Source organism: Cyclopterus lumpus, chromosome 12, assembly GCF_009769545.1.
Source record: "Cyclopterus lumpus isolate fCycLum1 chromosome 12, fCycLum1.pri, whole genome shotgun sequence".
Taxonomy (NCBI): Eukaryota; Metazoa; Chordata; class Actinopteri; order Perciformes; family Cyclopteridae; genus Cyclopterus; species Cyclopterus lumpus.
The window spans coordinates 13,785,040-13,800,652 of record NC_046977.1 but is presented as its reverse complement, the minus strand read 5'-3'; the positions used below and the strand labels follow the sequence as shown (position 1 = coordinate 13,800,652).

The window sequence follows — 15,613 nt, the reverse complement described above, 5'->3', positions numbered from 1 at the left end:
GTTTAGCAATTCAAACCACATGATGAAAGGTGCACTGATTCAAATAACATTTATTCATGAGCGGTGTCCTGTCTGCCACTGATTCAGGTGAGGTGGTTCACCAAATACATACACAATGACATTTTAATTTGAGCTGTTGTTTTATGTACCTTAATATTCATATAGTCTTTGTTCTCTGTTTTGTGAACAGGCACATTACCTCTCATCCTGTCTTCTCCGTCCTGTTTCAACCTGCATTTTCATTAGATCCAAAGACAGCGTTTTGATTTGATGTTTTTGAGGCAACCGAGCGCCACGTGCACGTTCACGTCTTGTGTGTCTGAAAGTTTCTCAAGGTTAGATTAGTAAAGTCTGATGAAAGAATGCCGTCTTGTCTCATCTCCTCTCCATTCTTATCCTGATTTTCCTTCTTTTTTTTTTTTCCTTCAGGCGTTTCATACAACAGTATTTCCTCTGAAACAGTTTGCTTAGTTTTGCTATTTCCGTCTTACAGGTTCAAAGCTGCACTTAAGTTACGCTGTGTCTAATGGCAGCTAAATAATTAGCTTAAGACACTTTCATCAAATGGGACCAATTACTCATTTACTCAAGCAATCCAGGGCTTGTAAACCTAAATCACATGGACTTCCAAATGACTTCCATTCTATTTTGCTTGACTTTTAAACCGTGGCAGTCAGATGTCCACATCTGTCTCCTTGAACACATACAGTAGTACTGTTTTTTCGGCTCACGGTCTCCCTCCTAACAAAGCACACACGTCAGTCCCCTTGGAGGAGCCCAAACAGTGCGCTGCCAGTGACCTGCACTTCGAGGTTTTGATTGAAGCCCCTCACACGTGGAAAGATTAACTAAATTAAAGAAGTAAACACTCCGGGGTGCAAACAAACCACTCCAAACAAGGAGTGAACACACATCAATTCATGCCCGTATTCCTTCGCCTTCCCTCTGAAACCGCAAAGTTATCATGGAACTGATTTGTAATAAGCTGGTTTGATTGATCACGTCTAATTCGAAAAAAGCCGATAGGAATACCTGCAGCTCCCATTGTGTGTGTGTGTGTGTGTGTGTGTGTGGGTCTGTGTGACTTTGACTGAAGTTTTCAGATGAGGAGCCAATTGATTGAGATGGCCCCAATTAGTCTCTGTGATTAATTGAGTGTGATTGGATGTCGTCCCTGGCACCTCCTCGTTGGTATTATTGACAGGCTAATTATTTGCTGTGGTGACCGCTTAAACACAGCTTATTGTGCGTGACTCTGAAATGACCCTATAGCAGCCAATCAAGCCAACCTCTTGCTTGTGGCTGTGTGTGTGTGTGTGTGTGTGTTTGTGTGTGTGTGTGTGTGTGTGTGTGTGTGTGTGTGTGTGTGTGTGCGTGTGTGTGTGTGTGACTTTGACTGAAGTTCTCAGATGAGGAGTCAATTGATTGAGTGTGAGAGTGTTTGCCAAATACTCCTTGAGGGATGTTTCGATATCATTATTACAAAATAATTAGACAGGAATTGGCTACAATCTGTGGAAATGTTTTTATTGTTTTATTTTGCCATCGTAAATACAAAACATAGGATTACCCATATTATTCGTCTATGAGAGAAGCTTCAGCAACTCAGGGGGAAGCTGAGATAAAGACAACACTTACTTAGTGCTGAAACTACAACGCATTGCAGAATAATGTCTCAACTGGATGCAAATTAACCGATATTATCATCCGTGATGAGAGGAATACTCGAGACGTGTTGGATGAATTGGGCCTCGGGTATTTCTCTGGTGCTCCAGCAAGAAAACACATTGTGATGTCGACGTGGATTGTTCCATCTGCTTGTTGTAACTCCAACCCCCTCCTGAGGGGATTGCCTTTCCACTCGTGCAGTTTTTTCTCCGCTGTTTATTTTTTCACACATCGAAATTGTTGCTTCTTTTTTGCCAGAAAAGTACTTGTTTGTGATTGGTGATATCTCTGGTCAACAGCATAGCTTTCTAGATCGGTGCTCAGGAGGATCTGTCCTTTATTATAGGATAACAATTGTAACATCATAACACTACATTAATGGTTAACTTTGTATCTCACACACTGAGGACATGTATCTTGGTATCCAAAGTTTCAATTTCAGTTTTTCAAATTATATTTACTTATTATATAGATCTTTGTATAGCCATAGTAATCATAATGCACTCCAAACTTATGGTATGAATACAGGGAAAACTACTTTATCTCATTGGTTTTAGTTTCTAATTTGGATTATTATACACACTTTGTATACTTTTTTTATATGTCATTCAATCTCTATCCAGATCAACATTCAGGACATTCACAATAGAGCTTCAAGCACTACTTCATCAGCCCCATTCCAGGGTCACATATCTTGAAATCTTCATCCCTTGAATTTAACCCCTAAACTACTGAAACTATACCTGAACTACTGAAAATATCTGAAAATATTATTTTAAATAGTCTCTCCAAGGTAGGGTCTCCTTTCATCACTGTTCTGTAAAAGCATGACCCTTCTTTTTTTTTCTGGCCACACCCTAGAACTCCTATTCTACAAAAACATTGGGAGCGATCCCTTTTCCCACAGGGGAGAGACATCCTGCTCGACTGAGCAGCTCATGCAGTTTTTCCCATGTCCACACTGAATGGGTTCGTGGCTCCTAAAGACAGGATAACCCATCCCACCCATTCAACTCTGGTGTGCATTACTGGCTATAAATGAAGAATCAATGTGTGTGAATGTAGCTGTTATCAGTCAACATATCTTATCAGGAGTATATAATGCTTACTGGCTGCTATCCCATATGTAATAATTAAAGTCCGATGCAGCCATATTATCAAAGTGATACACTGCAGAAATCCTAACCAAATGAAGCACCATATGTGAATTGAAAAACGCTGCAACTTAGATCTAGAAAAGATAAAGAATAAAAGAGGGTGAATTTGGGATCAGAATACAGAGGAGGAAAATGTTTTATAGGTAAAACAGAATATAAAGAATGAAGTTTCTGTGATATTGCATTGTACACTCACTGTACGCCACATGCAGTAGAGATAAGTAAGTAAGTAAGGTAGGAAGCCATGGGGAGGAAAAGAGGGGAGTGGTAGACGAGTGCGCGGTTGACTAGCCGTGAAGAAAAGAACCCTAATCTTGGAGGAGGCCAGAGTTGGCGTAACATCACGTTTTCTTTTATTCTTCTGTTGCTCTACCACTCCAACATCCTTCCTTTCTCCACACATCCTCTTCCCTCCCGGCTTCTTGACTTTTCTTCTTCTTTTTTTCTCCAATATCTCCAGATCTGTTCTTCATCGCTTTATGCTTTAATCGGTTTCTTAAATAATTTAAATGTGATAGAATTGTTGAACATTTGTCCCGGGTAACACATGTTTGTTCAGGTCACTTCTTCTTCCATTAACTTCCTCTTCCAACATGCAGGCGGCTTAGGGTGCAAAAATCAATGCAAATACAGTCAATTTGAAAATAATTGCCTGCAGTCACAACATTTTACCCTGCTGCAGTCATTAGATGAAAACAAGAGGAAGCAGATATACCCGGTGACAGAGTGAGCAGGATTGATATATTGATTTGAATCTGATCTGACATTCTCTTCACAAGATGGCCTCTCAATACAAATTGACTCTAGATATCCATTTTAACACAATCTTTGCCTGAGCTTGAGGTTTATAGAAAATATAAGTGATGCCGTGAAAGGAAGTTGTTTTAGCATGCAGGTATATAATCAATCTTAATCCCTCCCTCTTAATGAGTCTAACTTTAATTTATTTGTGTAATTAAAAAAAAATTATTACACAAACACAAGCAATCACAACTAAACAAATTAAAAGCATATCTCATAAAACATAACCAGAGACGCAACTTAATTTAAAATGAGTAACTGTGACGCTTGGCATGTATGAAATACTCGATCAAGATTGAATAATTCAATGAGGAAACGTCTAATTAGACACAGCTGCTTTGCATTTGATTAATGTGAGCTGTGCTATTTTGATATCGCTCTGGTATGTCTCTTTTCTTAAAGCCTCTTTCTCAAACTCATAACTCTTAATTATATAATGCACTGTATATGTTAGCTAACGGTTCGGCCCTATGTTTTGTTTTTTTTCTTCTTTCTCTAGTTCCTCCTCGGGAGCCCACAGTCACCTGTCGATCCAACACCTACCCGAAAGGCTTCTACTGCAGCTGGCACCAACTGCACCCGACGTACATCCCCACCACCTTCGAAGTCGACGTACAGTAAGTGCTTTGGTCTCGTGTCTGGGTGCGACTTTTGGAATTGCATGCTTAGATCACTATATATATATATATTGGTGTGTCATGCAAATACCTAGCTTACATTCAATGGCATGACTTAAAGTTTTACCACGTCGTATGCATTCTTTTTTTTTATTTTCGCAATTATTGGGACGCACATGCAAAGATTTTGAGGGATCTATTGCTCAAACCTGAAAAAGGGAGGTGAAACGCTGATTACACAAAGTCCTGGGGGGTTAGGGGCATTTAAAATGTTGCAATTTGGTGTATTCTGGACATTTTCTATCCCTGTCACAGGCCCCAATTTATGTATGATTTCAAACATTTTACCATCAAAACGTATTGGTGGCCTGTTTCTGACCTTACTGAACAAAAACGCTGCAGGGTATTCAACTAGATTTAAGAATGGAAATGCCCCAAATGTCAAGGCAACCAGAGTCCACATCATTCAGTCAAAAAAAGTGTCGTTTTTTTATTATAAATTTGGTTTATAAGAAAACTAATACCATGTTGCTCTCTCCTTCGGTCGCAGCGAGTCTGTCTCCCTCAGGTTCTCTTTGATATACCCAGATCACAGAGTCCCACAGCTCACACCTCAGCAGGTGGACTCTGCCTTCACTAAGTTTGTAACACCGACGTCATTCTGTTTGAATAATGTTGACTAGTGGAAACAGAGAATAGAGAGCCGTATAGATGAAGAGGACAATGGAGACACTCACAGCAGGAGTAGTCGGTAACTACAGCGTTCAGCTCAGCCAGTCAACAGGTGGCGCTTTGAGTGATGCTCGCTCCACATTCTTCTGAACAGCGTTTCTTTTTCAACCAAAAAGAATCTCCTACTAAAGAGGATTGTAATGTTCTGCTCCTCACTTCTCATTTCCCTTCTCCTCTCCAGACACAACCAGCGTTCACTGGAGGTGCAGAAAGATCCAGACCACAAGAATCGCTGTCGTGTACGTTTTCCCGAGGTCTTCTCCAGCTTCCCCTACAAAGTGAATGTGACGGCAGTCAATGCTTTGGGGAAAGCCTCGACCACAATTTCTTTTGAAGAGTCCAGTATAGGTAAGATAGATGCCGTGTAAAGTGTTCTCATGTTGTGGTGTTCTATTACACGGTCGTAACCAAATTTGATACAAGCATGATGCATGTGCACGGTGAAGCACTGATGTTTACCGGCGAGGTTTTAAAATGGATCATTTTAGTCCTAACTCATGCCGGCTGCAGAATATCAACGTTGAAGTTTACAAGCGGCTCTTTATTTGAACTTAAGTTCTGGGACAAACGTAAGATCCTTTTCACACACAAATTGACACATTTTTGTCGGGGCATCTTTTCGTGGATGCCAACCCTTGAGCAATGTTAATGCATTTGTTTGTGCACAGATTTCAAAGAAAATTGGAATTTCAATGGCCAGATAAATGTGACCGAGCTGAGAGTGCACAGCTTCTTTTTCTTCTTTTTGTTGCTTTAACCAACAAGGTCGTCCATTAGCAAGAAACCCACTGACTGTGCACCCCTGTCATTCCGGAAGGCAATAGATAATAAACACGCTACCTCTGAATCTTTTCTGCAGCAAACAGCATTTAGTTGAGGCTTGGACGAGATGTGAGCGTCAAAAATCAAAGGTCTGCTTTCTCACTGAAAGTGCCAGATAATCCAGACACCAGCTGCCATGGAAGTACATTTTCTGTCATATTTAATTAATTAATTTATAAGAATTAACCAGAAAAGTTTGGTCACTTCGTCTGATTTTTTATTTAATTCTTTTCTCAGATTGTAACCTTCATGTGTTAAGTAGTTTGAAAAAGAAATGCAGTTTATTTTTTTGGTTCACTTAGGCTGCATAAGTCTACATAATAATAGCAATAATTCATAAGCGACTATGGCTGGAAAGCAGTGAAGAGGAGAAATCCATTTTAAAGAAGGAAGGAGAAGTACTTTAATAGATAAGGGAAGTGCTGCCAGCAGTCCTCAGCTCTGTTGTATTGCTCAGAGCGCGATATGGGTGTGCATGACGCATAAACACACACAGACACCAATGGGGCTGTGTGGAGTGTGTCGGCCGAGAGGGTGAGGTACTGAAAAAGAGAGCGTGTCTGTGTGTGTCTGTGTGTGTCTGTGTGTGTGTGTGTGTGTGTGTGTGTGTCTGTGTGTGTGTCTGTGTGTGTGTGTGTGTGTGTGTGTGTGTGTACATAAGTAACCAAATGAGGCAGTGACATGCTCTGTCAAGCCCTAGACACCGGACTCATGAAAATGCTAATGCTAGCCGGATTAGTGCCTTGCCTGAGGAAATATCCCTCAACTATTGGTGATAGCAAAACACCCCACTGCTCCTTTCTTTCCCTCGGCTTTCTCTTTCATGCCCACATGCCCTTCATGTGACTTTGTACTTCTTCTCCCCCTGTTCCCTCCTGTTTGGCTTCTTCCTCCTTCTCAGTCACCAGCCACATCTTCTCAAATGTGAAAATGCCATTTGTATGACAAACGCCGTCCGTCCACACTATTATTTTCAGATTTAATTCTTAAAGTTTAGCTTTTAAGTCAAGCGGCAACCTCCTGATTCTGTAAAGTGGAGCCGATAGTGAAGTGCCTTAGACTAGTCCATGCATTCTATCTAACAGACAGCAGGGGGAGAAGAAAATGTCAGATGTATAGAAGTCTATGAGAAAATGACAAATTCTCTCTTGATTTATTCCCTAAACATGCGCTTATGTTCTCAATCACTAGTTTCAAATCTTCTTTAATACAGCATGATGTTCATTGAGTAAAATTTGGTCCCATATAGAGTCAACTAGACGGTAAAGCAAGGTATGCTTTAGGGCGTGGCTACCTTGCGATTGACAGGTCGCTACCACAGTGTTTTCCAGTCTGGGAGTTGTCAGTGATTTTATCTTACAACTTTAATAAGTCTTAAAATTTAAAAATGTCTTGTTCAGTGTCCGGTTGTACTCCACTGTCTAAATCTTTGAGTTAAATTGCAGCTTGGAAACAATACAATGGTGTATGATCGCTTGCTGTTCACTTTAGTATAACTGACAACACAATGCAGCTGTTGTGATTGATCACAGGGAGAGTTGAAAGCAACATAAACCTCTTTTCTATTCAGACTTGAACACAAAAACAGTGTCTTGCAAATAAGAAAGACATTAAAAAGATCAGTGTTTTGATTTTTGAAATTGCTAGTTTTCAAATATCTTGCTGTGTTCATCTCTTTTCTAAATAGTTTTCAAATAGTTTGCCTTCTCTCCCCCCTCTTGCTCTCCTCCCCTGTATCTCCTCCTTGTTGCTGCATTGTTAAAAGTCTTTCCCATGCCATTCTAAGTTGTAAGCCACATTCATTATCAGGGACAACGAGGCAGATCGTAAATAAATAAAACAATTTCATGCTTCCTGGTGCACTTCTGAATCCTGAGTGGGAGTAAGAAGATTCTCAACTGTCCTTGTTCATCCGACCAAAGCCGCGATGAAATTAGAAGAGATTGTGTGTGTGTGTGTGTGTGTGTGTGTGTGTGTGTGTGTGTGTGCGTGTGTGTGTGTGTGTGTGTGTGTGTGTGTGTGTGTGTGTGTGTGTGTGAGAGAGTGTGTGTGTGGGTGTATGCGTGCATGTGTGTGTGTGTGTGTGTGTGGGTGTAGGACCCTCAAGGAAGTTTCAGACTCAACAAATGATACGATTTCCATTGCCAGGATTATCAAACGATGACTGATCTTGTCTTAGTGTAAATGCTTTTTTTATACCTACATTGATTTTATTTTTCAACTCTGACACTAGCCCACCTGAGCATGATTTAGGACTATATTAATAATGAATGTTGATTCAAATGAATATACTGTAGACTAATTTCAAAGGGGGATGTAGCTTCAGTAGGTTTTCCTCCAACACCATTAAATCATCTGTCACGTTTATCCTTTCAATATGATGTGTTCATATTCAGGTTTCATTTGTGGTTGCCTTGTGTGCAGATGTTGACTTCAGTCAATAGAAGTGAAGTTAATTTAAGAGGATAATAACAGCAGTGTAATATACTTAAATGCAACACTCTGGAGCTATTTACAGTTGGGTCTTTTCTCTGATATGTTCCAATAAGGAGCCCAGACTATGTTTGTCATCCCTATTGTAGTTCGTTGGGTTAGGGTTAGTCGGAAAAAAAGGGTTGACAAGTGTCGTCTGCGTACGGTATGGTATGGGTAAAGTACGACTGCCTGTAGTCTTAGTTTTCCAGATATGAGAACATATGCAGTTATATGACTGTCATCTATAATTTATTTTGCAAGAGAGAAAATCTGACAGAACTTTCAGATGTGCTTTTTTAAAATTCCCTTTTATTCTCTTTGCCTATTGTAGCTTTGAAGAAATAGCACAGCAACCATGTGAATTAAGGACGTACCACTTCTAGTCATTTAATTATGTGAGTGAATGAATTTGTGTGATTTCATTTCAGCGAGTCCATTAAAGGAAATCAATTTGTGCTCTACTACTGCCATGCTTTACATATTATATATTTACTGTACACTAACATAATTTGTTATGCACATGTTACTTGTTACACACTTCTTGTATAGAAGAGTTTAGTCGCAGTTACCTCCTAATAAAAATACAGTCTGCTTCCAACAATGAGCCTTAATCCTGTGGAAGGAGGAGCTATTGTGCCGTATTTCCACAGCAACAGCTTATAAAGAGGACTTTTTATAAGCAAGCTTTCAAACTATTCACAGATTTTTCTTTTCTTCTTCTTTTTAAGTCCATTTATTTGAAATCGGGTGTAGTGTGGTGTGGTGTAGCAGAGCTACAGGGTTTCTAGATGTCTTGTTATTGTTTTTGTATCATGCATCTACAAACCTGGCTGCATTCAGTGAAAGGAGACGCTGCACAGTAATGTTTTAGAAACACTACAATCAGATATTCAGATGATGTACTACATTGGTAAGCCTACAGATCTCTGTTTCTATTGTACTGCTTGATTGCTGCACAGTCTGAGCCACCGGGACAGCCTTCAATCCACTCTCCCTCCCACTCTCTTGTTCCATTTTCAGCAGACAGTTAACATAATGTCTGCTGAGCAAGTAGCTGTTTGTAAGATTAGACTTTTTTATGTTACGGCATACCTGTTCACTTGCATCATCGCCCGAGAGAAAGAACGGGCGGCTGTGACTGCTGCAACATGAGGCTGAAGGGAGGAAAGAGGAATGGTAATGTTGAAGCAAATTTGAATGAACAGAGTCGAGGGAGTCATGACAGACGTTTTCAGGCCAAGCGTGGACGGGGCAGGCAGAACAATGGGATTTCATAAAGTTATACCCCCGTGATCGCACATCGTTTTTTTTTCTTCTTCCCCTCATTTTTCTAGAATTCATCCGACTTTCGTTGGCAATTAAGAATTTGCAGATCAGAATTGAGAAAGATGGCTTACGTCTATCGACCGGCAACATTCCTTTAAATTTAATGGACACTGCGAAAGTCTTTATAATAATCTGCTCCTCGCCGAGTTTCACAATAATTTCTTGAAATCTGGTTTTGGTCAGTGAAGTCCCGGGCTCTCATTGTCTCACTCTTTATTTAAGTCCTTTCTGTCGTTCAGCTTTAGTATTAATAGAAGTGCTTCAAAAGAAGGATGTGTTCATTACTCATGCAACACAAAGCTCATCGTCAGATGAATACTTTAAAAGTCTTTGGGACTCCCCACCCATACAGATTTTTCTCTGTTTTGTTCTGTCCTCGCACATGTTTCATTCTGTTATCAAATCGGATGTGGACAAAGAGGATGAGTTTCTGATCTCTAGTCTCCACTGACTTCACTTTGGTTTCACTCTGCCTATATGCACTGTTCTTTCTTTCTTTCTCTCTCTCCCTCTCTCTATCTCTCTCTCTCTCTCTTTCTTTCTTCCCGTCCCTATTTCATCTTTTTACACATTTACTAGAAGAAGGTCACAATGAGATTAATATGTCTTTCTCAAGGGAGAAAGCTGTCGGTCTGCTTTTATCTTTCTTTTTATCCATCTCCAACGGTCTTTCATATTTTCATCATTCATTCCATGAAGGTTATACTGAGCGAGATGCCTGTGTGTTTGCTGCTGTGTGTGTGTGTGTGTGTGTTTTCTGTTTATGTGCCTTGTTTGTATGTTGTAGCGAGTTTCACCCAAATTGATTTCATCCTCTTGTAATTTATCTTTATGTGCATTATCAGACATGTTGGTTACTGCAGCTATCTATTCTCTTTTGTAATATTATACGTGTGTCTGGCTGAGAAAAGGTTTCATGTTGCTGAAGTGGTGGGCCAGTTTGTTCCCTAGTGATCCAACAAAGACTGGTAATTTAATATCTTGTGAAAAGCATTGAATCGAATTCTCTCAATTTCTCCGTCTGCATGTCTTTTTCAGTTGACAGGTATTCAGAAACACAACACTGTCCATCAGGGACCTCGTGGCAAAAATTGATGTCAGTTGAACTCTGAGCCAAAGCGGCCGTGACCTCTGCTTGAACTGAAAAGATGGACAAAAACATGTGTTTCTCAATCTCCAGAATTGCACAATAACAAATTGGCCTCACATCGAGTAAAAAAATTAGAATATTCAAATGGAAACGTTTCAGTTTTCAGATGCAGCCACATGGTTTGTTACAACATCACAGCGTGAGTCCCTGAAACGTAGAAATCGACTGCTAGCGGCGTTACCATTTTAGCTAAAGCAGCAGTTCCAGGGTGGTAAACTCTGCTTCAAAAAAATGCTGAACTTGTATGTGTTGAATTGGTGGGGAACCCCTTTAACTAATTGTTCTCATCCACCGCACAGTTAAACCGGACCCCCCGGAGCGCGTGACAGCGACCCCGATTCGTTTCAACGCCCGCAGGCTGGAGGTGTCCTGGCAGAGCCCCGCCACCTGGCCCGACATCGACAACTTCCCTCTGAAATACTTCCTCCGATACCGGCCACTCATCAAAGAGCAGTGGCAGCATGTGAGTAGCCCTGCTGTGTGTGTGTGTGTGTGTGTGTGTGTGCGTGCGTGCGTGCGTGCGTGCGTGCGTGCGTGCGTGCGTGCGTGCGTGCGTGCGTGCGTGCGTGCGTGCGTGCGTGCGTGCGTGCGCGTGCGTGTGTGTGTTACAGAGAGAAACAGGGAGCTCTCACAACCTTACGGTTGATTAGTTGGTTTTGAGGTCATTCGACACATTGAACTCTAGTGAAAACTGAACACATGGACATGATTCACACATTGTGAAAATGAGCTCCTCGCTTATGAGTAACATAGAAGAAAGTCTGTCTGACACATGTAACAACTATGCAGCAAGTAAAGGGAGTTTTAAACGGTCAAGAGTGTTTGTCCAGATACAGCTCCATTACCAAAAGCTGTAAGTCAACATTGAAAAACACCTGTTAGATTATGATTCATTATATGCTATTTGAAAACCTCTGGTGAGCACGTCTTTTTTTTCCCCTCCATTTTGCAGATTGAGTTTCACCTCATTGCAAAAATATTTCTCGAAAAGGAAATGGCACATTTTCCAGAAGTAGGATAGATTGTTATGAGAAAGTTAAATTGGTACAATTTCGTTGTCATCTATAGACATATAGGGAAGTTCTTTTAGATAAAGAAAAAGAGATTACAGTTATTTTTGCCTTTGAGACCAGTTAGCAGTTAGATGTGAAATGATCCAAACCTGTATCTGTTTGAGTTTGATCCCTCGTCAGACATAATCGCTCAGCTTCTTTGGGGTATGTTACTGTATCTGACAGATCCCTCAGGGCTTCGTATAGTAAAAGCACATGTGTCCACTATAGGATTCCTGGGATGAAAGCTCCCTCTCAGGACTAACGTTGGAGCTTTATTATCATGCCCGTCAATGGTTCGCGATGGTGTTGTTCCAAGATCTATGGTTACAGACTATTACAAAAACACACATACGTAATATAGAAGGGTACACATTTTCTTTTACGGTCTTTTCTCTCGCTCTCTCCATCATTCAACAAGTGTCTCTGTCATTACCTCACTACGTCAATATGTCCTTCCTTTGTTCTCCCTCTTTCCTATGTCTTTTCATTTCCTTTAAGAGCAGCTCTTTGTGGGGGTACTTTCATCTGTCGTCTGTGTCATTTGTTCAGTATAATAAACGATATAATCATAATAATAATAATAATAGAATTGGCACCACTCGGTGTTGCTTTCACCTATAGTTCAAACTGAACTAAAGGTGTGAATGTACCTGAGAATAAACCCTCAAGGCATTCTTGATTTGAATTATTCTCTTAATTAGGCTGCTTACAGTCCGTTCCTGGGGGCTCATTGTTTAAATTAATTACACCAATTCAAATTATTGATTTATTGTTTCAAGAGATTTATCAAGTGCACGGAATAGCTCATTCCTGCCTCTAAAAAGTGATGCTGCGTTTTATATTTTTAACCACTGAATAGTGTTTAGGTTTTTAATTTAATTTAATTAAATACTCAAACTGAAAATGTTTTTTCGGTGATATGTATTTGGCATTATTTTTCCGACATTTTCAAAACAAGAAATGGAACAATATGTCACAGTACAACGACATTTCGTTGTCTAACATGCACCACAGTTATTTAGCTACATAAATCGTTATATCCATGCTCAGACCTTTAGTCACACAATCACACCTACGGTTATTATCTACACACACACGTCCATTCAGTCTCTCTTTCTCATTCTCACAGCAGTTGAGAATGAGAATATCATAATCCCGCCTTAGATCTTTGTGGTATAAATTGGCGATTAAACCTGACACACACTCCTATTTCCCCTTGGCGCCCTCAACACTAACCAATCAATATGTGAACTGGTGCATTAAGTGAAAGGTGGGAAACCTTAAGTCAATATTCGGATTGGGTAAGACCGCATCATTTGTAAATGACACAAATACAGTGGATGACAGCTGAAAAACCACAGGGTTTTTGGCTTTCGCAGTGTTCTTTGATGGACGTCTCCATGGTGATGCTTTTTTTCATTTTTGCAGCAGAAAGAGTGGTTTTCAGAAGGGGGAGCCACTTTTGTACGGTGAACATTTTATGGTTGCATTTCTGACTAAGTGTTAGTCCTCACTCCGGCAGAGAGTGCTTGTTAATAGATGTATAATTGTCTAACATGAACACAGTGTCAGCCTGTCGAAGTGCAAATAAAATGGTAACTGACAACCTGAATGTGTTTGTTCCTAATAGACGTTACAACAAACCAAAGGTGCCATAAAGCCAGCATGTCAACGCGTCGGCCCCCTCTTGAATAGCTGTGAACCAACCCAGCCTGCCATTGCATGTGCAGTTTTCATATTGAAATATAGTGGTGTCGCCATGTTATGAGCAGAAAACTCTGTATGACTATCTGTTGATTAGAGCAGCTTGTTGCCACTGCCATTATACTACAGACTGTATATTTAATGACCATAGTAGCACTGGTGTGCAAAACATTTGGGTTTAAAGCTGTGACATAAATCATTAGATAGAATTAAATGAGGTTGCCAAAATAAGATGCACTGTTTATTGGCCCCATATAAACCTCATTAATTACAGCTTTAAAGGTTGAATACTAATTGAAGTGGTTAGTATTGCTGAGGAATTTACCTTTAGTGTGGTTAGACAGCTGAGCTGGGTGAGAATGGCTTTCACGTGCAACATTCTGAAAATGTGTTTTGAGTTACAAATGAAAGCACTGGCGTGATCAGATTGATCTTTTGAGGAAACCATCCATCCGGCTGAGGAATGAAGGGACGACTGGCCCAGATACTCAGGGTGATGGAGATTCAGACAGAAGGAGGAAAATAAGGGAAAGTTTCGAAGTTGAGATGAATGGAGTGCATCAGAGAGGGAGAGAAACGTGAATGGATAGCAGACTCTGTGAGACAGCATAAAGAGAAAGAGGCAGTATATATAAGTAAGACGGACATTAATAGATAGCACCTTGTAGGATGGCAATCCCCAAATGAGTGACAAAGAATGGGATCGTGAGAAGGAAACTGAGATGTTGTGTTAAATAAAGCATAGAAGCCCTAATTTGATTATGAAAGTTGAAAGAGGATTGGATGGTGGATGAGAGAGGTATGGAGAGAGAGAGAGAAAAAAAAGGAGAAATGCTCATATGGAGAGTTAGCCTCAAATAGACGGATAAATAGATGAAAGTGTGAGAGACGAGAAGAAAAAGGGGAGACGACGTTGAAAGTAAAGTTTCAAAAAGCTATTGATTGCAAGGGGTTTCAAGTTAAATAAAGATAGATGATGTTCAAGGGAAGAAGAGAGAGAGGAGCGAGAACAACTGCTGGAATAAGTTAGGCCATAAAAGTGGGTGAAACAGAGAATTCAAGAGGGGGAGATATTTGAGATCTAACCAATATAAGACCTTGTTCTTCCAATGAATGAGATGTATCCAATATAATATACTTGACACAACCTTTATATTCAATTGGTTCATACTTTAAGGTGCTTAGAGTGGCGTCAATGCGCTGGGACTGAAAACGTAGCTCAGTTTCAGTACATGAAGGGCAACACACACACAGGAAGTGTATGACACTGGAACCTGGACATGCATCGTGCTCGTTGACACAACACGATACGCCGTCTTGTTTTCCGCGCGCATCCATGTTTCAATATTTCATCATTGTCTGCTCCCCAGAGGGGCACATCGCTGCCACCACACCTCTTCTACTTCTGTATTCAGTGGTGTGCGCGCCGCAGCGATGCAGTGGTACATGCCGCCGTCCCCGTTGTTCACTTAAGTGAGTAATCAGAAAAGGCTAATTAAATAACGGTGGTCTATTTCCTTTAGGCTGCAGCTTCAAAGAGTCCGACACATACCTTGGCAGGCCTGACGCCTGTAATTCAGTCAAATCTGTGATGAAGATTGACTGATTGATTATTGATTATTCAAGATGTAAATGTTCAGTCAGTGAGTTGTTCTGTTTCCCATGGCCTTGATGTGTTTCCATCTCACCCTCAAACTCCCTTCACTGAGACGTGAACTCAAACTCTCGCTGCAACTAAGGCGACGGTCCAGTAACTGTGGTAGGAACAATTTCAGATTGCTCAATATTCTCCCCGTTGTATGAAACTGCATCTGCTGCGCTGTAATTGCCCTTTTGGGGATGAAGCTGAACTCAACCGAAAACTCGCGCGTTTTTACAATGCAGGCACTCTCACGCACGGAAACACCCCTATACAGACGGAGGGGAACACGTACATGCACATACGGATGCATGCGCGCTCCTTAATGCTGGTACGCATATGAACGAATACGCACGTGGGCACAAACACACTCGCAAGTTCTTGTTCTTCCGATTTCAAAAATGAAGATACATGCATTTGCTATCTGAGAGCTATAACACGCACATATGAGTATGCATGTGGAAACT

General features: G+C 40.7%; 1 protein-coding gene across 3 annotated transcripts in view; it reads left to right on the top strand.

Moving 5' to 3' along the window:
- The window catches only part of cntfr (ciliary neurotrophic factor receptor), a 190,161-nt gene that overhangs the window by 157,417 nt on the left and 17,131 nt on the right, over positions 1 to 15,613 (top strand). For all 3 annotated transcript variants that reach the window (XM_034546966.1, XM_034546967.1, XM_034546965.1), the window contains 3 exons: positions 4,126 to 4,243; positions 5,157 to 5,323; positions 11,048 to 11,211. In XM_034546966.1, the coding sequence (XP_034402857.1) occupies positions 4,126 to 4,243; positions 5,157 to 5,323; positions 11,048 to 11,211 (449 nt within the window). The remainder of the gene's footprint in view (positions 1 to 4,125; positions 4,244 to 5,156; positions 5,324 to 11,047; positions 11,212 to 15,613) is intronic.